This window comes from Macadamia integrifolia, chromosome 3 (assembly GCF_013358625.1).
Source record: "Macadamia integrifolia cultivar HAES 741 chromosome 3, SCU_Mint_v3, whole genome shotgun sequence".
NCBI lineage: Eukaryota > Viridiplantae > Streptophyta > Magnoliopsida > Proteales > Proteaceae > Macadamia > Macadamia integrifolia.
In genome coordinates, this window is record NC_056559.1 from 33228605 (window position 1) to 33255796 (window position 27192).

Sequence of the window (27192 nt, forward strand, 5' to 3'; positions counted from 1 at the left end):
AGAATGGTGGGTCCCTGATGAGTTCGAGTACGGTGCTGATTGCACGTGTGAGGATTGTGCTACATAGCAGTAGCGACTCTAGATTGATTCTTTTTTATTATTTTGATGATTTGGTGCTTAAATTGTTATATTTTGTGTATATATCATGCCTTCGGGCCTATATGTATATAACTCAATTTGGGAATCAATTACTGGTATTATTATGAACATGTATTCCGCTGAAAATACAGGTTTTATCTTACTTTAGTAGATGTATGCTGTATAGTAGTTACTGCATTGTTGATCCTGAAAGGTTTGTGGGTTAGCCAGAGTTAACTCGGTCACCGACTCGATTCTGTGAGAATGGAGTGCAACACAGAGAGGACTAGAACAGAAAAGAAACCTAATAAGAAGCCTATAATCAAACTGAAATCAATACACATTTATTGATTCCTGTTTTGGTTGTACTCATTCTCACATCGAAATCAATGAAACTGAATGAAACCAGTCCAACCAATCTATTAACACACCCAGCTGAGTTAATACAATGATTTGGTTTCCCACTAATGTACAAACTCGAAACTCGTAACTCGTAACTCGTAACTCGTAACTCGTAACTCGTAACTCGTCCTAGTTACTACCTTTCTTCTAACCTCTTCAAAGTTTTGAGTTCAAAACCGACGGATTGGATTATCAATTACGTGGACTACTAAATGATGATTAATTAAGAATTAAAAATAATTTAAAGTTTAAAACAAGCAATCATAGTCCCATCGGTAAGTGAACTATACTTAGCGTTGCGTGTAAATCTACCGCAGCACCGCGTGGCATAATTGCGGATAAAGCGAATAATAAGGAGAATCATTAGAGACCTACGTGGGACCCACTGCTATCAATTTCTTATCTCAACTTCCGAAGCACGGAAACTGCCATTCTCTCCGAACCTCCTTCGCTGACTCTCTCAACACGTGTCTTCGATCTGACGCTTCGGAGTGAGGTTCGGCTTCACCAGCTCCTCCACGCTCGTGACTTGTTAGCTCTCTTTGCTTCTTCTCCCCTTCTTTGGTGTTGCTTCAGTTACCTCATCTCTCTCTCTTTCTCTCGATTTCTGATCTTTCTCTTACACTTCGAACAATCAATTCGATGAAGCTTTCTTGATTTGTTCCTCCGTTAAGGTATTTTTCTTTGTAAATTTCATGTAAATGATCGCCTCCATTAACTTAATAAGCTTAAATTGATGTTCGAGTGGTTTCAAGTCGGCTATTTTCTTCCCTTCTAGGGTTACATACTCGACGATCATCTCATTCGCTGCTTTTTCTGTGTCTGCTTTTGAGTTCTAATATAGTGTTAGCTTGTCGATGGAAAATATGGATTGGAATCTTACTCAACTGATTTAGGAGAAAAAAAAAAATGATTTTTTATGAGAATATCTCGATGCTCCTTCCAAATATAAACATACAACTGCAGTATTGCAGTATTGAACTATGCGTTTATCATGGATGAAGAGATTTTCTTTCACCCCTGATGTTCTAAAATAAGTGGGTTTGCAACTGATTAGGGAATTGGGGTCTAGATTGCCGTTATATGTTTTTCACGATCGATATGAAATTATGGTCTGTTATGGCTTAACCACTGGGTCCCTTTCCGATATCAGTGGACATTTCATCCGTCTTTGATGTGATGTGGGCTTAATAAGTTTTAATATATGAATAATTTTAAGAATTTAAGAATTTTGGCTTTGAACGAGTACATAAGATCCTTATGCTCTGATTCTTGTGTAAGTTATTGGTTTTATTAAAGCCATGTCCGTTGCAGATGGAGGCCCGAGTCTGACAACTGAATTATTAAGTGATTTGTCTCTGGCATCTATTTTATTTTATTTTTTTTAAGGATTTGTTTTTCTACCCATCAAGACTACAGAGATTTTTCCTTATTTCTATTACTTATCAGACAGCACGTTTCTGTTGTTGGTTATATCCTTTGATTCTTTACATTTTTGAGCACTCGGTGATGCATTGCTATATTTTCACTATTTTGTTGCATCTGAATAGAGCTATGAGGTATGACGATTTGAGAATTAAGAATCTTAAGTTGGTGTTTATAAATACAGAAATTGTAAGCCTAGCTTTTCATGGCATGCTGATGTCAGATGATTGTTGAAATTTGGTTTCTAAGAAATTTCTTAAGCTGCTCATGAGTTTGACGGGGCAGCCATTATCTATGGCAAATGAATCTGCATTGAAAGTAGTAGTTTGTACACGCATTAATCCCTGCAATTGGATGCACACAACATATGCTTGAAGCATTTTGTCTGATATTCGTTTGTTGGATTCTGGGTCTTTGAAATGATTAAATTTGCTTTCTTTCTGTTATTAGAGGAATGAACAGGTGAAGCATGAAATAACTTTTTGTTTTTAACTCTTTCTCTTTTGAAGGTGTAAGCATTCTAAATGCAGCATCAATGGGTGGGCTGCATTGTTCTGCTGCATTTTCATGACAGTTCTTGAACTATTTGCAAAATCATTTCTCAATGGGAGGAGCTTGTTCGAGGAAGAGAGACCAACAGGTCAATGAAGACAGTGTGCAAAGAGGGGTCCCTGGAATATATTCCAAAAGTGGCAGTTCAAAATGGATGGGGACCTTGTTTCCTCGGTCTAGTGTAGATATTCAGCAGGGAAGAGGCAAATGCCCATCTCTTATAGAACTATGCATTCATAGAATATGTGAGGTATTTGTTTTCCTTAGGTCATGCTTATTTCAGAATCATCAGTGCGAATTCTCTTTCTTGATCATTCTTTTATAATCCTTTACTTAACAGGATATTGATAATTATAGCACTTTCTCCATACTACCAAGGGATTTAAGTCAGCTGATTTTTAATGAATTGGTGTATTCCAATCGTTTGACTGATGTTTCTCTTGAAGCTTTTAGAGATTGTGCTCTCCAGGTAATATCTCTGTTGGCTAGTATACTTTTGTGGTCTGATTTCTGTTTGCGTATCAATCAATCTCAGAACTTTGAAATAATGGTTTTTAGCTGCTCTTTTGCAGGATATTTCTTTGGGAGAATACCCTGAAGCAAAAGAATGTTGGATGGATGTAATTTCTTCCCAGGGTTCATCTTTGTTATCAGTAGATCTTTCTGGTTCTGATGTAACAGATTCTGGGTTGGCCCTTCTCAAAGATTGTACAAACCTCCAAGCCTTGACTTTCAATTATTGTGACCAGATTTCAGACCATGGACTAGAACACATTAGTGGTATTTTCTTCTCTATTTCATTTTGTATGTGGGGATTTATTCCAGTCCTACAAAATCCTGCATCGTATTACTGTCGCGTTTCTGACTATAGAAAGCTTTTTCTTATATGCCAACAATCCATGTTAATATTTATAACTGATTTTTTTTGATTGATTTTATTTCTGTTGTTGGACACGGTTGAAGTTTGCTGATGTGTTTTATAGGTCACCTAAAGTGGTTTCTTTATTGTTTGTTAACTGCCTACTGTTGTATACTAATTATTTTATCTGCTTTCCTTTTCCCAACATCAGCTAACTTCATATAGTCCTGGGACCCAGATTTTTTATTTTTATTTTAAATAATGATAAGAATCATAATATTTTTCTTATAGATAATTGGAAAAGATGAAAATACACAGACATAAAGTTATCCCAGACTACATAATAAAAACCCAGAAATCCATAGCATTGGACAAATCCAAAAGCACCAAATTCTGGAATCCCTAACTAAAGAAGCTACATTTACAATTCAAGGTCCCTATTGCCAACTTAATGGATGTTTCTTTCTGCAACTGACTCCTAGAAGAACTGCTCTGACAGTTTCACAAAATGCCCAGCTACTACTCAATTATAAACTTGAATAGTTGAATGAAAAGAAAATCCATCTTGGCTTGCAACACAATGATGGCTTATTTTATGCCTGTCTTTTATATGTACCTTAGCGAATAGAACAGTGTTGGAAATAGGATTGGGAATTGAGCACCTTCCAGTTTGGAATTTCATTTTGCAGTAAACTGAGATTTAGTAAAGTGGATTGAATTGAGAACTCATCACTATATTTTTGTTTTCTGCACCTGGAGTTGAGAGGAGGCAAGATCACTAGCCTACCCATTTCATATGTGCTATTAGATTGCAACTATCAGTTTTCTGATTTTATCATTCTTGTTATTATGGGATTCCAAGACTTCGTGAACTCTGGAAACATATATCAACCATAGTTGTCACGGCGCCAAGGCGAACCAAGGCCCTGGAGGGATGTCTAAGCGCTTAGGCGAGAAGGCGCCCGCCTTACGGCGAATACGGCGCCAAAAAAGGCGTTACTATTTTTTTAATATATCTATAATATCTAGTACAACTGTATAACAATGATATACTTAATTTTAAATTGCTTGTAAAAAATCAAGCCTTTAAGTTATATCAAAATACAAGAAGCACGACTTTAAGCAACATCAAGGGAAAAAAGTACACACTTTAAGCAATATCAAGAGACAAGAATCAACATTCAACATGAAATTCATATCAATGCAAATTGCAAAGTGATATATTTTCTAACATGAGAATACACAACAAAAAATAAAAAAATTATTCATAAAAAAAAAAGCTATAAATTAAACAAAAGGCATAAGTGCATAACAACATATAATTCCTAATGAAATATTATAAATAATATAATATTTAACTATTTAAGTATGTAGTTAGATATACTTACCTCTATGATGCCCAAAACGAGATCCACAAAGTCCATCATAGACCATGAGTCCATGAACCATGATATTTTAATGTTTAACCCCCTGTCAATCAATACATATAAGTTAGTGATACTAAAACACTAAGCAACAAGAGAAACCTTGTTCCTTAATATATGAGTCATGACTCATGATAGGTGATAGGCTATGGGTTCCAATCCTACCTGGGGAGAATTAAAAACACCTAATGGAAATTAAGAAACATAAAAATAAACCAAAATGCTAAACTTTAGTAAGCTTTAAAGTATAAATTTTAAAACAACAAAATAAACCATCAAGCTAAACTTTGTTCTTGTTTAACCATAATCAAGCTAACAAATCAACATCTAATTCTTCTCCCTCCTGTTGTTGTTGATTCATAGAATCAGTTGGCCCATCACCAAAGTCTTCTTCAATATCTTCATCATCACGCACCACATCGTGGACCTCTTCTTCAACTTCATCATCTGATGATTCCTCAATAGTGGCCCTTCCCCTACCACGACGTGTGTAGCAAATATTGGCTGCACTTGTTGATCCTTGAGCCCTCCTAGGTAAATTACGACCCCCCACCGATGTAGATGCACCAACTGCTCTATCAACATCTCCCCATGTGAGGTCGTCTCCAGGATGGACTAAATCTCCATCTTCTTGATCCCCTGTTATCCATTCACTACTCCAATTCATTTCATCAAGAATTAATGGATCACAATTGCTGCCTTTTTCCCTTCTTTCTTGGAACCTTGAATGAAGCCGACGATTGTATTGGATATAGACTAGATCATTCAAGCGCTGATGTTCTAGTCTATTCCTCTTCTTGGTGTGAATCTGAATCCATAAATACTCTTTATTTAAGTCAAGAAATAAATGTAAAAAATATAATTACAAACTAATATACAAGATCATACGTACAAAATCAAATGTGCTCCAATTGCGCTCACAACCGGAAGCGGAGCAACAAAGGCCTAATATGCGTATTGCATATTGTTGAAGCGTAGGGGCCGAAGATCCATGTGTTTGCCACCAAGAGACTATATATAAGGAAAAAATTAGATACACATATTGTTAAATACTTATTAAAATTAAAAAAAAAAAAATACTTAGTACTTACTAGGATCCAATGCTCCTTCACCGACCATCCGTTGTTTAAAAGCCAAACTCCTTGAAAAGCTACCTTCACATTTTCTGTACAATTGAGACTCACGTATGATCTTGTCTTGCACAGTTAAGTCGGGCACCATTCTTTCAATAACTGACATGAATGCATCTTGTATTTTACATGATTCTTCAAAAGGGGCATCATTGATGTGGTCAAAATATTTGCTAGCATTTAGGTAAAAGGCAGCAGCATATAAAGGTCGATCCATTTGGACCTCCCAACGATCATCAATAATTGCTAACACCTTCTTCCATGACCGTTCTTTGTTGGCAAAATTTACTTTTATCCTTTTTTTTGCTATTTCCATTGCCAAATAAACTTCAGGCAATGCAGGCCTCTCATCACCATCTACTAACCTCAAGACAACTAAAATTGGTTGGGATGCTCTTAAGCAATCTAGTACACTGTTCCAGAATGTTTGTGCAAGTATTGTCTCAAGTACTTTCTTACCTGCCTCTGTCTTGGACAACTTAGAACTATTCCAATCATCAGATACAAATAATTGCTTCAAGGCATCCTTGTTCTTGTACAAACTTTGTAGTGTCAAGAATGAGGTAGCAAATCTTGTAACTCCAGACCTCACCAGATCTATTCCATTTGTCTTTTTCCTCAAAGCATCAACAAGTTTGTAATGTCTGTAGATAAAACTTGTCATTGTTTTTGCCCTCTCTATTGTTGTTTTATAAGCTTTCAACTTGCCAATGTCCTCTAACATGAGGTCCAAACAATGAGCTGCACAAGGAGTCCAATAAAGCTTACTCCGTTTTTCCATCAACATTCTACCAGCTGCAACATAATTAGCTGCATTGTCTGTAACTACTTGTACCACATTATCCTCCCCAATTTCTTCAATTTTACTATCAAGCAGCTGAAATAACATGGCTGCATATTGAGACTCACTAGATACATCTACAGAGCCCATAAAATAAGTCCCCAATGGACAATTGACAAGGAAATTAATCAAGTGTCTACCTCTCTTGTCAGTCCACCCATCAGACATAAGAGTGCACCCGTGCCTTTTCCAATAATCTTCATATTTCGTCTTGATACAGTCAATCTGAGCTTTTTCATCCTGTAGCAAGGGCACTCTCAACTCATGGTAAGAAGGGGGCTTATATCCTGACCCAAACTGTGCAATGGCTTCAACCATCTCCTCAAAGCTCCTTAACTTGACAGTATTGAATGGGATGCCAGCTTCATAAAACCATTTTGCAACATATGCATTAGTTTTCTTTCTGTCTGCATTTGATCTTAAGCTGCTTTGTATTGTTGTCTGGGTAGAACCTTTAGACCTCCTCTCACCAACTATTTCTTCAGGAGTCCGTCTAAGATAAGAATCTATCGGACCCTTTACTGCCATTTGTGTATTAACATTAACTTTATTCCTTTTGGAAGATGTCCCAGAACTTGGTACAAGGTTCCTTATTGAGGAGTCTATAGTTGGGGGCCTTTGTACACCAGACTGGAGTTGCCCTCCACTTTCTATCTCTTCAGGCAAATCATCTCCCTCCTGATGACCAACAGAATAATCCTCATCAAATACATCAGGCTTCCTCTTCTGATTTCGCATGATAGCTTCATGCATCTCTCTAGCGATTGCTGCAGTTGTCTTTGGGCACTTTGATATATCTCCATACCCACCAATTAAATGTTGCTTAAGCCTTTTGATTCCTCCTTTGGCATCTTTTCCACAAAGTGTACATCGCACTAAGTTCTTATCATTAAGATCTGGCCAATATCCATACTTCCACCCGGGGTCTTTTGATTTGGCCTTCCTAGTTGGATCTTTGCTTGGATCATATGTTGATGCGCCAGTACTAGCAGATGGCCCGCCACTACCACTAGTAGCCATATCTATTTGAATAAACTACAGCACTACATAAACATAAGAAACAACAACAAGAGAAACTAAGTAACAAAAAATAAGAAAAAGCATATCAATCTACAATGCACTTTACAATCTAAAAAATAATAACTAATTCACTAATGCACTAATGCACTAATGCACTAATGCACTAATGCACTACACTAATGCACAACAATAATAATCATGCAATCATAAATTCATAATACAGAATCACAGATTACACTATTACAGTCTATATACTTGCAGGGCAGGATGTTTTGTACATAAAAAACATGGTTATCACATAAATAACAGCATTTGAGAATAGCATTTGAGAACAACAGAGGGGAAAAAAAAAAAACCAGATGCAGACGAAGAAGAAGCAGAGGAAGAAGGGAGGAAAAAAAAAAAAAACCCAGCAATAGACGAAGAAGAAGCAAAGGAAGAAGAGGAAAAAAAAAACTCAGCTGCAGACAAAGAAGAAGCAGAGGAAGAAGAGAGGAAGAAGAAAAAAAAAAGAATCGTAGGCGAAGAAGAAGCAGAGGAAGAAGAGGGAGAAAAAAAAAAAGAAATCGTAGCTCGAAACGAAGCAGGGAGGGAAAAAAAAATTACAAACATACATACCTTTTTCGAGGACGTTGAAGAGAGAGTCGCAGGGTCGTGTTCAATCGATCGGTTGAATCATAGCGGTTCTCCGACGATTGTTAGTTTGTAATGGCAGTCACAGGTCACCGGCCGGTAGAGAGAAGGACTGAACAAGAGAAATGGAGGGTTTTAAAAAAACTTTGCATGTTTTATTTCCCCCCACCACCAAACCCTTTTTTTTTTGTTCACTTGAGAGTAAATGATTCCATGTGTCTCACATCCTTTAAAAACCTGTACTTCAGCAAATGAAAAATTAAGAATCAGAATATAAAAAATAAATAATTAAGTAAAAGTAAAAAAAAAAAAAAACACCAAGGCGGTCGCCTTTGGTATAAAGGCGACCAAGGCGACGCCTTTTGGACGCCTTTATACCAAAGGCGACCGCCTTTTATACTTCAGCAATGGCGTCCCTCGCCGTGACCCTAAAAAAACGCTTGGACGCCTAGGCCTCGCCTAGGCGACGCCTTGACAACTATGATTTCAACTGGTTAAAACTTCTAGATTTTGTAACCATTTGAGGGCTTAGGTTATGTTCGCTTCCCCAACTTATTTTGCATTCATGCACTGTGTTAAGAATGTGTTAACTAGTGCTCACTTTTATCAATTTCAATTTATTGCAATAGCAAAGTACTTGGTTTGACTTTCATGCCTGTGTTTTGGGTTGTTTTGAATTGTCTTCTGTTTTTCATTTTTTGGGAAATTAACCATTTGAATGCCATGTCTGCATATGTTTTCTGTGGTGTGTGAGGACTTTAAGAGTGCTTGGCATCCTGATCTGTTGCATCTACACTTGTTTTGTGGAGAACCATTTTCTGGTTTTATGTTGATTACAAAAATATTACTTTGTTTCTGAGCCCTAAAAAAATGTGTGCCTGCTAGAGCCTATCAGCATGATAGCCATCTATGTGGTAGTTCATTTTCTATTAAAGTTGTGCATTTGAATGGAGGAATTTTTATGGGATACCTTGTTTTGTGTGGTTAACTGTTCCACAGGATAAATTTCAGATGGCAAATGAAGTGTCCTTCCTGTAAATTACTTTGGGAACTAATATGAACTGTTGGGTACTTAAGGACTACAGATATGCCTGATCATTGATTTTTCTTTTTTTTTTTTCTATCCTGATTGTTTGATAAATTGTTCTAATTACCGGGTTTGTTTCATCAATGAACATCTTGTTTTGGTTGATTTTAATGCACTAGACTTCACAAACTTCCTGGTGCATGGTTATTGTTGATGTAGATGATTTGAACATTGTTGCTTTCTGCTATGCGATATTATCTTACCTATATTTTTTACTTAATATAGTCCCCCATTCTTTAATGTTTTTACATTTGTTTTTTTAACTGTTTTTTGGCTTTGGTGACTGCACTATCATAATGTATGTCTTGTTCTTTCAGGTCTTTCAAACTTGACATCTTTGAGTTTTAAAAAGAGCAGTGCCATCACTGCTCAAGGAATGAGTGCTTTTGCTGGCTTAGTTAACTTGGTAAAGTTGGACCTAGAGCGATGTTCAGGTATTCATGGTGGCCTCATTCATCTTAAAGGTATGTTGGTCAGTATTCTGGCTCTGACTGGAAAATGAACTTGTCATGCTCTTTGCAGTTGCAGTTTTTGTTATTCTGAAAATGTCATGCAAGGTTTCATATTCCCAACCAAGAATAGCGTTTGAGAAAATTTTAAATTTCTGTTGAAGCTTCCTATAATATCATTGCTCCTATTCATTTGGTTTTCTTTGCATATTGTGTGGTGGACGGTGTTTGCATCCATGTATATCTTGTAAGTTAACATGAACAATCAGAAACTTGTTAGGGTAGTAGATAAAGACTCCTGGTGGGAAACCCAAAAAATCTCACACATGCACCCACTCCTTCCAATTTTGGCTGTGCTTGCACACACACAACGATCCTGGGTCCTCGCATGTGTGCGATAGAGAATGTCACGGCTACACCCCCGACCATGGTTTTAAGTATCTCCGATACCGATACGATACCCTCCGATACGTATCTTAAATTTAGTCGGTCGATACGATACACACCGATACGATACATTGAATTTTTTAAATCATTTCGTATCGATGTATATCCTACAATACATACCGATATGCATCAATACACCACTAATACACATCGATATGATACGACATGCCTCGATACGACTCTATGAAAAATATAAAATTGAGGTAAAATGTACGTTTCGGTATGTATTGGTACATATCGGTGAGTATCAGTATGTATCGATATATATATATATATATATATATTGGTACGTATCGGTGAGTATCGATACGTATCGGCGCTACGGTCATATAATGGCCAATATGGGTAATTTTTCAGAAAAAAAAAGGAATTTTTGAAGGGTTTTTGTTCCAAAGTTGCTGTCAGCCATATTTCTCTCTAACTAAAGTGGAAATCAAGGTTGGGAATAAGGATTTTACATTTATGGGACAACTGCAGACTTTGAATTCTTAGTACGATACCCTCAATTTAGTGTTTATGCATAATACATGTTATCAATAGCTTTTTTAAACAAATTTTTTATGCAAAAGTGTTTAAAAAAATGTTTCCTATTCATTTATGTGTGTATCTTTAGCGTATCTTAGTGTATCTCCGATACGATACGATACCCTCCGATACGTATCTTAATTTTAGCTGATCGATACGGCGACCGATACCGATACTTTAATCCTTGCCCCCGACTGCAACAGGGGCACTTGGCAGGGAATTGACACAAAGCAAGGGGAATGAATGCCAAAACAAAGAGTTTTCGTATTGATTCGAGTTGCTTGTAGCGGGCGCTGAAAATAAGCATAGATCCAGAGATTCTTGAATAGATCAACCTTTCGAACTGCTGCTGAATCCATGGGCAGGCAAGAGAACCTGGTGAACTGAAACATCTTAGTAGCTAGAGGAGAAGAAAACAAAAGCGATTCCCGTAGTTGCGGCGTGCAAAATGGGAGCAGCCTAAACCGTGACACACATTCACGTGCACATGCACAAAAAAGAAAAGAAGAATAGGATGAAAGAAGATTGAAGCCTGGTTTGTAGCCATTAGTGTGATAAGTGACTCTTTCAGCTTTGCCCTAAGTTCTCAAATTTTCTTGCTTAGTTTGCTTTGTTTGTCTTCAATTATACAAACCAGTTGCCTTTTAGCTTTAGTGTGATTAGTGACTTAGACTTTGAACTTTGCACCAAGTTCTCAACTTTGCTTGCTTAGTTTGCTTTATTTTGTGTACAATTATACAAATTAGTTGCCTTATATTTTAGGATCATTGTCTCCCTCCTGACAGGTTTATTGAAGCTTGAGTCTCTTAATATCAGATGTTGTAAATGCATTACGGATGCGGACATGAAGCCTCTCTCAGGTAGGTTCTTCTTGCTTTCAGTTTTCTTCCCTGGTGTTGGTGTATGCACTCAGAATCAATACTGGCATGGCATTGTAAGATATTTTTTGTGATCACTTGTACCATGCTTTCATTATAGTTTTCTGCTAGTTGTGATTGCCAATGGTTTTAATTTACCAAACAATGCAGACAGTTTAATGTAACAATCTTTCATGCTGATTTTATTCTCTCTTCTTACTTTTTTAGTCTCTGTATTTCCTTTGCAAACATTTATTCATCTAAACCAATTTGAAGATTTGCTGTCTATATATTACTCATCTCGCCAAGATTCACTTTAGTAAAGCTACAGATTGATAGTCTATTTTGTATCAATTTATACTGGAGATTATGTATTTTTTGTTATGTGGAGGGAGCTTATGAGCTAAAAAGACTATTTTGAAGTATCAACTAATTGTGGTGAACGCTGTGGCTGTAAGAAGGAAAAGGGGCGAAGGGGTTGTTAGGTAATATGAGCCTATTAATGAAGCTTAAAGGTGCTCAAGATATGCAATTTTAGATGGAGTGTCAGCATGAATGAATGCATTGATGCAATTCTGAGAAGAGATTTTTGGATTTTAAACTTGACCTTGGAAGGGTATATACAATCTTTTAGAATGAGTCAATGAGAGGTGTTGGGGACGGTGATGAAGTTAATGGGCTTACAAACTTGAAAAAGCAAATTTCATGCGGCAAGGTTACAGATTTTGGACAACCTTGTTCTTGTCATAATAATATATCGCTTTTCGGATTTTTGATGACTTAATGTGACTTAATAAGGCGTTTCGTGACCTCCCTCCTCCCCTGATCCCCTGCTCTCCCTCCCAATGACCTGAACCAACATGCCCTCCTCTACCTCAGCGGCCTCCGCCGCGGCTCCCCCTGATCCCCCCCTCCCTCCCTCTTGTGCTCCTCTTGAAAACGCTGATACTATTCCCTCCTCTGCTCAGCATTTGGTCCTTCCCCTCAACAACTCCCTACCTCCCTCCTTCCCTCCCTCTTCCTAGGTCCCTCCCTCCTCCTTGACTAAACCTTGGGTCTACATTGGCCGTCCCTCTCCTTCCCCCTCTAGAGTTGGCCTCCCTCTGGTGTTCTTGCCAACATTCACCATCGAGACAAGAAAGTAGGCAGTTGTCCCTTGGGTCTCCTTGAACCAGATATTGATAGATGGAAGCTTTGCATTGTGGGCCATTGTATGCGTAGCAGGCCCCATTCAGCATTGTTCAAGATTCCCTTTCGAAGTAGTGGCCACTCCTTGGTCATATGTAGACCTTTATGCTCAACAATGGTATCTTTGTTTTCAATTTCTCCCAAGAATCTGATATGTTGCGTTCCCTTGAAGATGGGTTCCCTGGAGGGTAGGAAACAAATCTGTCTTTCTCAGGAAATGGGACCCTTTCACAAATCTAAACAGAGTTGACTTCAAATCTGCTCCTATTTGGATCACCCTCCCAAACTTGCCCTTGCATTATTGGGGTGGAAGGGCCTGAGTATTGTCGGCTCTGTAATTGGGAAACCTCTTTTTTTCGACCACCGAACCAAGCTGATGGATAGGTTGGGCTTTGCTAGGATCTGTGTCGACCTATCTTCTGAAGAGCCACCTTCCCCCCTCAATTACCTTAGTTGAAGAAAACAGTTTCTCGTTCATCCATCCAGTGCACTATGATTGGCTGCCACTCCATTGCACCTCCTGTAAGGCTTTTGGCCACCACTAGGGCCTGTGCTCTTGTTCTTGCTAGTTCAATGCTTCCCCTATTGAGGAAAACACCTTGGATGCTCCCATCCTTGTGAAATCTGGTTGCCGGAAAAATAAAACAAGACATCGCCGTTGCCAAAGCTGAAGCTGCATACCTCTCCCAGGCTCCCCGGATCCTGATCCTGCAACTGCATCTGCTAGAAAACCGTTGCTTGATCCCGTGGTCCTTCCTTAGACCAAATGGCCAAACCGATTCTCCATCCTTAGCTCTCTGGGAGCCTTTGCCTTTTGACGCTGAAGCATCCTCTTTGTCATCTGGTTCCTCTAACTTCGATGGTGACCCATCTCGCGTCAAGACTCCATCCCAGTCAGATTGCTGCTGCTGAACCATTATCCCCTTTACCAAAGAAAGAAAAGAAAAAAACCCCACTGACACCCCTCTTCCCTCTTCTAAGCCTCCCTCCTCTGTTACTAACATGTTAGACTTGTCCACTGACACTCGTCTTCTCTCCTCAAACCTCCCTTGTCCTCCTCCATCTCTTGCTGTTCGGCCCATTCCACCTCTCAGGCCCAGCACTCTTTCTCTAACACCCTCCATCCCAACATCGCTTCTCGGCCCAACCCAATTATCCTAACTCCTAATTACCGGTCCACCCCTCCTCCTTGGCCCCTCTCATGACCTCTCCTCCTTGGTCCACTCTTGTGATCCAACCCTTACCATTACTTCGACCCTTCGACCCTTTGACCCATTTGCCTTCCTCCCTAACCTCCTCCTCTAAACCCGACTTGACTACCCTTTCTCTTTTACCCAACGAGCTATTTCATGACCTCGACCACTTCGTCGCCTCACGAGCTCCCCTCGCCGCTATAGATGCTACCCCGGCTATCGTACGAGCCCTCGCGCCTATTGAAGCCCCCTTGACTGCACCTCTCGCCACTCTAGCTCCACGAGCTCCCTTGCCCCTGCTACTATCGCCCCCTCTTGGTTTTGAGATTCTCTCGCCTCTGAAGACGAAGACCCTGCTACTGATACTATTACTTATGCTCCGCGAGCCCCTCTCGCCTCTGCCAGTCTCTCCCCGAATCTCCTCCTTGCCACGTCTGCGATCCTACGAGCTTCCCTCCCTTATTCGGCAACTACTCCCCTTGTTTGGCCATCTCCGACACTGTTGGCCCTCTGCCCGACGCTCTGCAAGCTTTAAGAGACTAGATGAGAATCTCTCCTCCCCTCCATGATGATAACCAATTGTTACCTCTCCCTGACAGCTTTGGGAATTCCTTTTAAGATGTGCCCAGCCAGCTTCCTCCGGTCTTAGATTGCACTCTTGCTGCCTTTACTACAACCCCTGCAAACCACTCCCCTATTGTCCTTGAGATCAAGCAGCTTCCCTCATCTTCGACAGCCCCCTGCACCACCACCAACCGTCACCGCTTAGCCCCTTCTGCTCCCTCGAAACCAAAGCCGCCCCCCAAAAACCCTAAGGCCTTCTTTAGCCTCTAAGCTTAGCCCGAAGTCATTTGCCCCATCCAAGGCCCAGATGTCTAGCCCTGCGCAGTCTTCCGCTATCAAAAGTACCACCACCAAAAGAAGAACTCTTCTACTCTCTTGAGCTTATGAACCCATCTCATTATAACTCTAAATGACCCCTTGGTCTATTTGGAATGTCCGAGGCCTCAACTCCTCGGCAAAGCATGCAACTTTCCGATCTCTTATTAGATCTTAATATGCCCCCTCTATTGTCTCTTGGAGACTAGAGTCCTTGAGCCCAATGCTTCCCGTATTGTATCTTCCATGGCCCCGTCTTGTTCCTTCTTTGCCAATTATGCCAATTGCCCCAATGGTTGGATCTGGATCTTGTGGAACCCCCTCCTTCACTGCGTCACTTCCCTTGTCTCCGCCTCCCAATCTATCCATCTCTCTCTGGGGTTAACTGTTGCTTCCTCGCTATTGTCTATGCCCCTCAATAGTGCCTCGAAGAGGCTCCCCTTGTGGAATGACCTCTGTTCCATCTCTTCTATTGACCCCTTGCTCTGGGGGATTGTTGGAGACTTCAATGTGGTCAAATTCGGTCATAAAAAACTTGGGGGCGACCCTGTTGACCATCATTCTGTTGAGCCTTCAATATTTGCCTCGAGGATATTGGTATGAATGACCTTCGCTTTTCCGGCGCAAGCTCACTTGGTATAACCATCAAAGTGGCACCGATCGGGTTGTTTGCAAGCTTGACGGGGCCCTTGTCAACAAAGCCTTGCTTGCTTCCTTCCCTCCTCTTATGCCACTTTTGACCCTCCCAATATCATTGACTACTGTCCCATCTCTCTCCTTGTTTACCCTTCCACCTCTTTCAGTCCCAAACCCTTAAAATTCTTTAATATGTGGACCCTCCACTATGATTTCCTTCCCCTCATCCGTGAATCTGGAACACCCCCGTTCATTCGTTCTCCTCCCCTCTCATCTCCTTTTCCAGGAAGCTTAGACATGTCAAGGCTACCCTCAGGCTCTGGAACTCTAGATGCTTTAGCAACATCTTTGATAGGATTTCATCCTATAAGTCTAGACTTGAAGCTATCCAGGCTAGGCTCCAGCTTGATCTTCACAAATTGACCCTGACTAAGGAGGAAAATCTCTTTCCCTTGAGCTCTCCCTCCTCTTGTCCCAAGAAGAGAGTTTTCTCATGCAGAAATCATGTATTAAGTAGTTGGAGCTTGGAGACCCCAATACCGCCTTTTTCCACTGATCTATTGAAGGTTGGATTAATGCCAACTCCATCTCCCTTCTCACCTCTAGAGATGGATCCTCCCTCCACAATCCTTAAGACATCAAATCTGATTTTTCTTTTTACTTCTCTGATCTGTTTAATCCTCCCTCCCCTTCTTCCCATCCCCCCTTACCCCCATCTTTGATCAACAAATTCATCCTTGACCACCTCCTCCCCTCCCTCCAATCCATTCCGTCTGATGAGGAAATAATCTCTGCTGTGCTCTCCCACAAGGCTAATAAAGCTCCTGGGCTTGATGGTTTCAGCATGGGGTTCTTCATCTCTTGCTGGGATATCATCAAGGTTGACCTCATCTGGGTTATCAAGAGCTTCTTTTTCGATCCCAGCCAAATCAATGGTGTGAACCATAACTTCCTCTGCCTCATCCCTAAATCTGAAGGGGCCTCTTCCATGTAGGACTTCAGACCCATTTCCCTTTGTAACTTGGTTTATGAATTCATTGCCAAATTTCTCTCCACATCTATAAGGTCATTGGCTCCCTAGTTATTTAAAATCAGTCTGCCTTCATTTCTGGAAGGAGCATTGCCTATAACATCATCCTGTGTCACAAAATTGACCAAGGCTTTGACCGCAAATCTCATAGTTATGTGGCCCTCCTCAAAATTGACATTCATAAAGCTTTTGATTCCATCCTTTGGTATTTCATATCCAAAATCCTGCTCCAAATGTCCTTCCCCCCGAACTTTCTCCATTGGATCCTTGCCTGCATCTCCATTCCCCGGTTCTTTGTTCTAGTGAGTGGCAGTACAATTGTTTATTTCTCTTCCTTGGTGGGAATTCACTAAGGCTGCCCTGTCTCCCCTTCCTCTTCTCCCTTGGCCTTGAAGTCTTTTCCAAATCCATCCAATCCTCCACTGACCTTCACCTCATCTCCCTTATTCCCAAATGCAAACCTCTCTCCCTTACCCATCTTGCTTTTGCGGATTACCTCATGATCTTTTCAAAAGCTGACCCCTCTCCATAGTCTCCATCATGTCTTCCCTTCGTCTCTTTGAGAGCCTTTTGGGTCTCTGTATTAATCTCCTCAAATCCTGTATCTTCACCTTTGGGATCTCCGATACCTTGAAAGCCTGCCTCCTTGATATCACGGGCTTCTCTCCTGGCTCTCTTCCTATCAAATATCTTGGCTTTCCTCTCATCCTTGCTAGGCTCTTTGCCCATCACTGCACCCCCATTCTTGACCTCTTGCGGAAGAGACTCCAGCTTTGGAAGAGTAAACTCCTCTCCTATGTGGGGTGCCTTGAGCTCTCCAGATCCATGCTTTAATCTATGTACCTCTATTGGTCTAGAGTCTCTGTTCTCCCCTCCCCCCCCGCACTATCAAAGCTGTTGAGTCTCTCATTTTCTCCTTCATTCGGAAAGGAACTGACTCTACCAAGTTTCTCCACCGCTCCAGTTGGAGTTCTGTCTACCTCCCCAAAGCCGAAGGTGGCCTAGGCCTTAGGCGCATCAAAGACATGAACTCAGCTGGCTTCCTCAAGATGATCTGGAGGATTGCTTCCAAGAAAAACAACATCTAGGTCTCCTTGGTCTACTCCCACCTCCTTAAGCTGAACTCCATTTGGACCACCACTCCGGTTTTGGACTCGTCCTGGGGTTGGCGTGGCATCCTCAGCTTAAGACCCTTAGGCGTTGGAAGCTATCACATACTCTATTGGGAAACCATCCTCTACCTCCCTTGGGCTTGACCTTTGGCACCCTTCTGGAGTTCTCCTCCACTCTATTAGTTCCAGGATTGTCTAGTCCTTGGGGCTGGATAGGTTGGCTACAGTCTCCTCTGTCCTCAATGATGGATGGCCCCCCCTCCCTCTCCCCCTTCCTTGGCTAGCATCTAGGCATCTCTCCCCCCTCCCCCCCGGCCTAAAGGGAGGACTCCATCCTTTGGATCCCTTCTCCCTCTAAGATGTTCAACTTTTCCTCTGCCTGGAACTATGTAAGATGAAAAGCCCCTCCCGCTTATTGGCGCAAAGTCCTACATTCCCCGTCATAGCTTCACAGCAAGGCGGGCTCTCACCAATTGCCTCCTTATGCAGTCTTTCCTCATATATCGTCATATCCAGGTTTCTCTTGCTTGCTGCCTTTGTTGGAGAGGAACTGAGGATGCTGATCATCTTTTCTTCTCCTGCCCCTTCTCCTCCACCATATGGAAGAAGGTCCTTTCTCGCTGTTGTCCCTCTAGTGGAAGAGTCCTTCCTCTCAATAGGGAATGGATCTGGGTCGATATGACCTTTCACGGATCCACCATTTGAGATACTACCAGTAAGCTTGCTTTTTGTGCCACCATCAACCACTTTTGGATGGAGTAGAATCTTCATAAATGGACGTCCAACTCTCGCTCATTTGACAAGATTTGGAACGCTATCTACTTCGACGTCAGCTCCAAATGTGCTGCTCTTCCCCACCAGTTATTGACTCCCCATGGAACAAGTAATGGGGGGGCTGGTGGGACCCAAAAGACCCAAATAGGATGGATGTGGGCCCACTAAGAACTTAAGCTCTTAAGACTAAGATTAGGTGGTAAAACAGTAAATATGTTGATGTTTACAATCGAGTGGCAATCCTGTAAATAGATTGAAGTTCATAAGGGTGGCAGACTTGTAATTTGTTAGGACTTCAAGACATAATCACTGGTTTACAATGTTATAGTGGAAAGGGTAAATTAGGAATTAGATGTAAAAATAGGACAATGAAGAATGGGAGGAAGGAAGGGGTATTGAAGGAAATTAAGAAATAAGAAAGAGGGGATTAGAGAAATCGTGAGAAGAAAAGGTTTTCTTTCTCACGATAGAAGAGGAGAAACGGTTGAGCAGAGAAACAAAAGGAGAGAACTTCAATACCTATCGGTTGGGTCTGAAACTTCAGGCGTATATTCGCAACCTCGAACACCTCGAGTATGATCCATTGCAGGCTCTAAGATCAAGGGAATAAATAGCTTTAATTTCTGCAACTGGGTTAGACGAAAAAAAAACTCAGAACTGAACCTGTTGCAGGTTTATTGCTCGTTGGATGGAAAGAACTGGGGAAGGGGAACATAGGGTATGGATCTAATTCCAATTTCAGGTCCAATTGGCCTCTGTTGATGAATCGAGGAAGCCTACCTGAACCTGTTAGTGTCGCCCAGAACAGGGTTTCAGCAGTTACAATAAAGAAAGGAGGAAGGAAGAGAAGGAGGGGGCAGGGGGAGTTATTGCACAGAAGAAGGGGGAAGGGGATTCTTGCAGAGGAGAGAATAAGAGACAAGGGGGGGGGGGGAAGAAGACAGCCATGCAGGGTTTCTCTAAATCAATTCATTCTTCATTCAATCAATTAATTCCCTGACTTTGGTTACATGCCTATTTTATAATAAGCTAAAATTAAAACTTCCTAATTAAAGTCAAAGACTAATTTAAAATTCAAATCTCCTAAAATCTAGACTAATAGAATTAGAAACAAAGGACTGAAATTGGAAACTTCTTACCTATCTAGAAACTACCTAAAAAATAAAAGATTACAAATAGAATAAAATCCTAGAATATTCCAATAACATTGAACCCAAATCAGTAACTTCGATCCCAAATTGGATCGGGTTCTTGGTTCGGGTTCTGGAGCGGGTTTGGGTCGATCCATCGTAGTGCTGCTACATCAACAAGCTTATGCCCTCTTTTATATTATCCCCCTCTCCCCCTTGATGTTATGAATCCCCTAGCTGTTGTCTCCCATTTTTGATTGGGTTTTTTTCCCTTGGTTGGATTTTCGGCCTCTCCCCCCCCTCTTCCCTTGTATATTATTCTTCCTTCTTGTTTTAATATATATTTATTCATCCAAAAAAAAAATATATATTTCACTTTCTTTAATGTTTCTTCTATTTTTTTTTTCAGGGCTTACACACTTGAAAGAATTGCAAATTTCATGCGGTAAAGTTACAGATTTTGGAGTTGCTTATTTAAAAGGTATTTTATTTTTTTTCTAATATTAATTATTTTGTTTAATTTTTTTCTGTGGTTATTTAGATATTCATCTAATGAATTTAGTGCTTTATCTTTTGGTTGATGGAACCTTTTTGACCTCTTTTTTTTAATCTCAAGATGAAATAATAGTATGAAAAAGTTATCAGCATATTACTGTGCCGAAAAAGAAATGAAATGTCATGAATAATGAGCCAATATGATTATACAATTTTTTATTTTTAAGATCTCAAGATGAAAGTATTAATAAGTTATCAGCATATTTATGTGACCAAAAAAGAAATGAAATGTCATGAATAATGAGCAATAGTGGTTATACAAAGAGAGAATTGATCAAATATGATCTTGCCTCTCTCTCTCTCTCTCTCTCTCTCTCACACACACACACACACACACACACACACAGAGATAGATCTTGGAGGTTTAACCACTAGGTTTAGCTTGATCCATACACTACAGACCTTTGAATTCCTTAAGCACCAAGTGACCTTGGAGGCTCTTTTCTGCATGATGAGATCCACTGGGTAGAATTTATCAGAATTGTACCTTGCTGGCTAGAGCTTTTGGTGGTCCGGGTCTTGTGCGAAGCTCCATGATCTTGGGTATTATCTACACTTTTTTTTATGAGATGTAGTCAAAATGGAGAAGTTACTGTGAATCTGTGATGGGACTGGGGTCATTAAACAGTAAGCTAACGACCAAACCTAACGATATGATCACTAGGACCAGTTAGCCCCTTGCTAACAGTAAAAGATCCGGAAACAGGCCTACCAGCAAGGTTAGCAGTATAGGACCATCGACACCTGATTAACCCATATATCAGGATCAATATACCTAAGGATTAAACAGCAAGGTGAAACTTCATTTTTGGGTAGTAACTGAACTAGAAAACTTAGTGAACAAGTGATGAGGACATCTTCTAGGGATGTAGGACATATCAGAGGAGATGCCGATGTACACAACAACATATCAATTCATTGTGGTAGATGTCCCTTGTGTGGATGCATATTTCTTTTTAGTTATGTGTAGCTTGGTTTATTTTGTTGTATTTTATTTTATTTAGTGTCCAAACTGCTATGTACTAATGTTGTAAGGGAGTTATTGCTGGAAAAGTAGTTATTAAGGAGTCATCTCTCCCCCTCTCTCTTTCTTTTTTTTTTTGGGAGGGGGGGGGGGGTGGTGGTGGTGGTGTGTTTAAAAGGATGTATTTTCAAATGTGAGAATGAAGGAAGATGATGTTGAAACCTGGAGATTTTTCTCCCATTTTCTTGCAGTATGAGTGAAACCTGCAAAACCTGGAGTGAATCCAAGATGTTGGTGTGTTTAAAAGGATGTATTTTGAAATGTAAGACAATGAAGGAAGATGATGTTGAAACCTGGAGATTTTTCTCCGATTTTCTTGCGGTATGAGTGAAACCTGCAAAACTTGGAGTGAATCCAAGATGGGGTGAAGCCAGGCCCCCTCTTTCTTCCATAACTCTTGCTTCTTATGCTACCGCCATCTGCCTCTCCCAGTTTCCCCTATTCTTTTTCTATCCGTCCCAATTTTCCCACTTTTTTCTTAAATTATAGCCTTATAAACACATTGGGGATTCATCAATTAATAGAAGGGAGGCAGCAAGACAGCAAAGGAAGACTTGTATCAGATTTCCCAAACCTGTCCTGCATCAAGAAGATACTCCCAAAACAGAATCTTTAAGATAGCAGCAATAAGGTAATCTAAATGCCTAGGAAACTGAAATAACAAAGAAAAAATAGAGTCGTGATTAGGAGAGACCTATCTCACCCTAGCTGTACAAGACATAATCAGCTCTTGCTGATGTGGATTCCACTAGTCTATTAGTTATTAAAGCAAACAAATAAAGATAAGATGCCACTTAAATTAACCATGTACTCCCTCATCTTGATATTATGTATGCTTTCCCCCCTCCCCCTTTTTTGTATCCACTAGGCATTGATGTTTACCTTCTTTTCTTTGTTTTCCCTTGGTGGGCTGGCTGCTCTTTGTTGGCTTTAGCCTTCCCTCCCCTGCCCCCTTTTCCTTTGTATATTCTTCTTCTCCTCTTGGTAATGAATTATTTATTCATCCAAAAAATAAAAAAAATAAAAAAATAAAAAAATTAACCATGTAGAACCGGTTCATTTGAATACACCCAAAACAACTTAAAAATAAACTAAGTATAAGAAATTAAGCCCTAGTAAAAGCAATCCCATATGCAGCCTTAATACCCATAGTTTGGGCCCATTAAAGGGGCCTATTACATTGAAAACCCCATGGACCAAAGGCCCAACATGTATGCAACATTGCAACCCAACCCTTGACTTCTTCCTAAGCAAACAAGCTTCTTTTGGTGATGTATCTGCTGCATAAGAGTATCTAGTGATAAACTAAAAATGGAAACTAAATAAAATAGAATATGAAGCTAGCTGTCCTCCCCTATGCAATAGCTATTAAGTGATACTTAATGGACTGGACTAAACTGCCCCAAGAGGCTGGCTCAATACTGATGGTCTATTAGGCTTAATGGGCCCAATTCTTGCTCTCCTCCTTTGAGCTACATCATACTGATGTGCTGATTCTGTGGAGATATTGCATATAAGAGTATAAGACCCCCTTGGGGGGTGGGGTGGGGGGACAATCCCTTTGGCCTATGTGGCTCACAACCTTCTAGTCATTCTCCACCAACGATAACAACAATTCAGCCTTATCCCAAGTAAATAGGGTCGGTTATTGACATCAGACTTGATATAAGGCCTAAGCTATGCATGTATTTCCTCACTTCTCCTAAGGTAATTTTACATTTGCCCCCTACTTTCTTAGATCCTTCAATCTGAATCAAATCACTCCTCCGTACTGGAGCATCCAAAAGCCTTCGTTGAGCATGGCCATGCCACCTCAAACAAATTTGTCGTAACTTATCATGTATTGGAGCTACTCCCAAACCATCTCTAAGATGATCATTCCTTACCTTATCCTTCTAGTTTTACCACCCGTCCATTTCAGCATCTTTATCTCCATTACACTGAGTTTATATACATGATGCTTCTTAACTTCCCAACATTCAGCACTGTACATCATAGCTGGCTGTATTTGTCCTATAAAGTTTTCCTTCTAGTTTTTAAGGGATTATATGGATTAGACAACACTCCACTCATCTCTCCACTTCATCGATCCTATTCTAATTCTGTGAAACATCATCCTCTATTTCTCACCTTCTTTTTTATGATCAAGCCCAGACACCTAAAATAATCACTTTGTGCATAGGTGGCCCTAAAGAATGGAGTTTGGGTCGTGCTCTCAGTTACGGGGAATGAGAGGGGTTGCAAATTAACCACTTTGGCAGTTCATGGCGGCAAGTATCTATGGATTCGGTCATAGAAAAAGGGGGCCAACCCCATTGCGCATTGGTACATATCGGGTATAGAATGGATCTGCTTCTCTTTGTTCCTAAGTGTTTCATTGTTTTGATCTGGTTCGATTCATGGTTGCATTTGCAAACATTTTCCCGTGGGCCAACACTCTAAGGAAAAATTCAATCTCTTTATGTAGATGGCACCACGAACTCCTTCGGGAACCTTGCTCTCATCAATTTTAATCACATCGTTATCTGTCCTCATGTAACCAAAGTTACACACTATATATTCCGTTTTCGTTGTACTTATTTTAAAACCTTTTGATTTCAATGTTGATCTTCATAACTCCAATTGTGTGTTAATCCCTTCTTTCGTTTCATTCACCAAAACAATATCATCATCTAAATGTATACACCAAGGAACCTCATCTTGAATCTCTTTTGTTTAATTCATCTATGATAAGAGCAAACAAATAAGGGATTAAAGCTGATCCTTGATGTAATCCAATTGTAATTGGGAATTCACTACCTTAACCCTCCACAGTTCTTACACTAGTCACCACACCATCATACATGTCTTTAATTATATCCACAGATTTACTTAAAACACTTCGTTTTCTCTAATACTTTCTAGATTAACTCTTGAGGGACTGTCATTAGCTTTTTCTACACTAATAAAGACCATATGGAGATCCTTTTTGCAATCTCTAAATATTTCCATAAGTCTCCTAAGTAAATATCTTTTGCTGTGGATCTTTTTGGCATTAAGCCAAATTGGTTTTTTGTAGTAGTTCCTTTTCCCAGACGGGTTTCAAGAACCCTTTTCCATAGTTTCATAGTATGACTCCTTAGTTGTATTCTTCTATAGTTATTATAGTTCTAAATATCACCTTTATTTTTGTATATCGGAACCACGATGCTTATCCTCCATTCATCTGCCACTTTCTTTGTGCTCATAATCTTATTAAACAACTTGGTTAGCCAAAATAGACCACAAATTCCTAATCTCCGCCACACTTCCATTGGAACCTAATCTGGCTTTGTGCCTTGTCTAATTTCATCCTCATTAAAGCTTCTTTTACTTCAGACACCTTGATTTTTCGTATATATCTACGACATGTGGTGTCTTGATGGGTAAAGCAGTCTTCTGGGACACTATCACTCGAAGTGTTCCCATTTAGTCAGCTTCAGAAATAACTTCCCATCTCTCCTTAATGTCCTCATCCCTTATTAGTACTTTATCATCTTTACTTTTAATACAACTAACATGGTTGAGATCTCTACTCTTCCTTCCCCTCATTATAGGCTTATAGCTATCTTATGGATAGCTTTTTTCACATTCCTTTGTGCTCATATTGTTATAAAGCATATTTTTTTGCCCTTGCTTTTTGCACAGTCTTCTTAGCTTCATTTTTGGCAAATTTATGCATTTATAGATTTTCTACATCCTCAGGTCCTTTGTCATGTCTTAAAACTAGCTTTCTGAGTCTTAGTGGCTGCTTGAACTTCATCATCCCACCACTAAGTCTCCCTATAAGAATGATGTTTTCCTTTCTATTTGCCTTGGACATCTTTAGCAACCTTTTTATTACAAGTATTCATCTCGTTCAACATCGTATTATTCTCTCTCAGAGTCCTATTTTCCTTATTGGTGACCACTTTATCACTAAATGATTTCAAAGTATCTCCTTTTAAGCTCCGCTACCTTATCCTGGGGCAAATAAGCTCACATTTCTTATAATTCTTTGTGGTGAGGCAGATATCCATTATTATGTTGTGTGGTTAGGCTCTCCCTTGGTATAACCTTACAATCCTTATAGAACAATCTATCAGACCTAATAGGTAGGGATAATCTTTTTGGCTATTATGATACCCACTTTTGAAGGTAACTAAATGCCCATTTCTCTTTCCAAAGTAAGTATTTACAGTAGATAGATCATAAACCATAGTAAAATCTAAAACTGAGATCCCCTCCTCATTCATCTCTCCAAAGCCATATACTCTATGTACACTGTCATTCTCAACATGTTCATTTATATCACCCCCTATTATAATTTTTCTTCTTAACTAAAACCTTGAACTAATCCATCCATATGTTCCCAAAATTTTAACTCACTACTTTCATCTAATCCTACTTGAGGTGCGTAAGCGCTAATTATATTGACAATATCCTTCTCCAACAAAAGTTTGATGGACATAATCCTATCTCTGAATCTTTTAACATCCATCCCATCCATTACATAATTCTTTAAATCTTTATCCACTATTATGCCCACACCACTTTTGTTACTTTTACCCCTCGCGTCCAACTCTTTGGCTTTGTTACCCTTCCATCTAGCCTCAGTTAGAAATAAGAAGGTCCAAGGGTTAGAGTGAGGGAAGAACAGATAAGAAAGGAAAGAAGAAGAGGGGGAGAATGTCATGACCCAAACCTAGATGCAGGTAAGGGTACAACCCTCGTGGGCAATGATCAAACGATCCAAACATTCACCAAAACAAACAGGCATATGAGAACTCATAATATTCAAATGTTAACAAAATAAAACAAATACTCATAGATAAAATATCCCAAACCTTACCTATTGGTGGCAATCTAAGGTGCATTCTCAAATTTAAATAAAAACACTCTGTCAGAGTTTTACATAAATTCACATCCTATTACAATCATCTAACAAAATAAAATAAACTGATAGTAGCTTCAGGTCGCCCTGGAACTCCTGCTCCACGCATACCTTCCTCTCAATTATCTGTGATGGTCAAATAATGGGTTAAGCTCAACAGCTCAGTAAGGGACAATAGTAAAGCACATCACAGGGTAAACCAATAGACAAAAACAACGTTTAAAACAAATAGTTTTAATTTCTCAAAACCACACTTTTAATTAAAATGTGATCGTAAAAGAAATATTCATTTTTATCACACTTTAGCCTGCACTGGGGGAAATAAGCTACCACCACCCATAATACGAGAGGGAATCACGACCCCCACAATCACACAATCACACAATCACGCTGTCGTCACCACTATGTGACTAAATATACACCACTGTGCACAGTGGGTATAAGTCCCGCGGCTCAAAGGGACACCCCTCTCTAGTCTGGTACGCAGTAATCTATTTTCCCTCAACGCACTTTCTCTTTTCACACTTTCATAAAATCACTGTTCATAAAATCATTTTCTTTACAAAAACATATAGGTAAAATCTTCACATAAGAATCACATCAATATACATCACACTAATAATCACCTTATCAATTATCAATCACTCCTATGAACTCATGTCACACATAAACAAAATTCAGAATAAGTATAAAATACAAGCACACAAAACATCTCATCATACAATTAAACCACACGCCTATGGTATAACCCCACTATAATCCACTTACCTCAGCCTGCAAGTCTTCTACTTCCACCCTTCGAGCTCTGAATGTTCAAGTCAAACACAACCTGCAATTAATTACATCTCCCATTAATCTCCCAGTTCAAAACTAATTCAAATACCTCACTTTCTCCTCAAAATTCAACCCTCCCAGACATAGGTCAAACTCTAGGAAACAATTCCCCCCAACACGTATTATCACCCTTCTGATGATGAGAATGATCAGTCGAGTGATCAAGGAGTAATTAGAAAAACTACAATCTCAAAGTGTAACTTTCAGATTTCAGTAA

General features: G+C 39.8%; 2 protein-coding genes across 3 annotated transcripts in view; one reads left to right on the forward strand and one right to left on the reverse strand.

The window, feature by feature from the left end:
* The first annotated feature begins 1018 nt into the window (after positions 1–1018).
* Positions 1019–27192, forward strand: part of LOC122074086 (dynein regulatory complex subunit 6-like) — a 59271-nt gene continuing 33097 nt past the window's right edge. For both annotated transcript variants that reach the window (XM_042638908.1, XM_042638909.1), the window contains exons 1-7: positions 1019–1154; positions 2415–2707; positions 2798–2926; positions 3030–3237; positions 9769–9915; positions 11658–11732; positions 20081–20152. In XM_042638908.1, coding sequence (XP_042494842.1) covers positions 2510–2707; positions 2798–2926; positions 3030–3237; positions 9769–9915; positions 11658–11732; positions 20081–20152 — 829 coding nt within the window. In that variant the 5' untranslated portion in view covers positions 1019–1154; positions 2415–2509. The remainder of the gene's footprint in view (positions 1155–2414; positions 2708–2797; positions 2927–3029; positions 3238–9768; positions 9916–11657; positions 11733–20080; positions 20153–27192) is intronic.
* LOC122074085 lies at positions 5065–7826 on the reverse strand. Its single transcript, XM_042638907.1, has 2 exons — positions 5633–7826; positions 5065–5548 (listed from the first exon to the last, which is right to left on the reverse strand). The coding sequence occupies exon 1, from the start codon at positions 7729–7731 to the stop codon at positions 5821–5823; it is 1911 nt and encodes a 636-aa protein (XP_042494841.1). The 5' UTR covers positions 7732–7826; the 3' UTR covers positions 5065–5548; positions 5633–5820.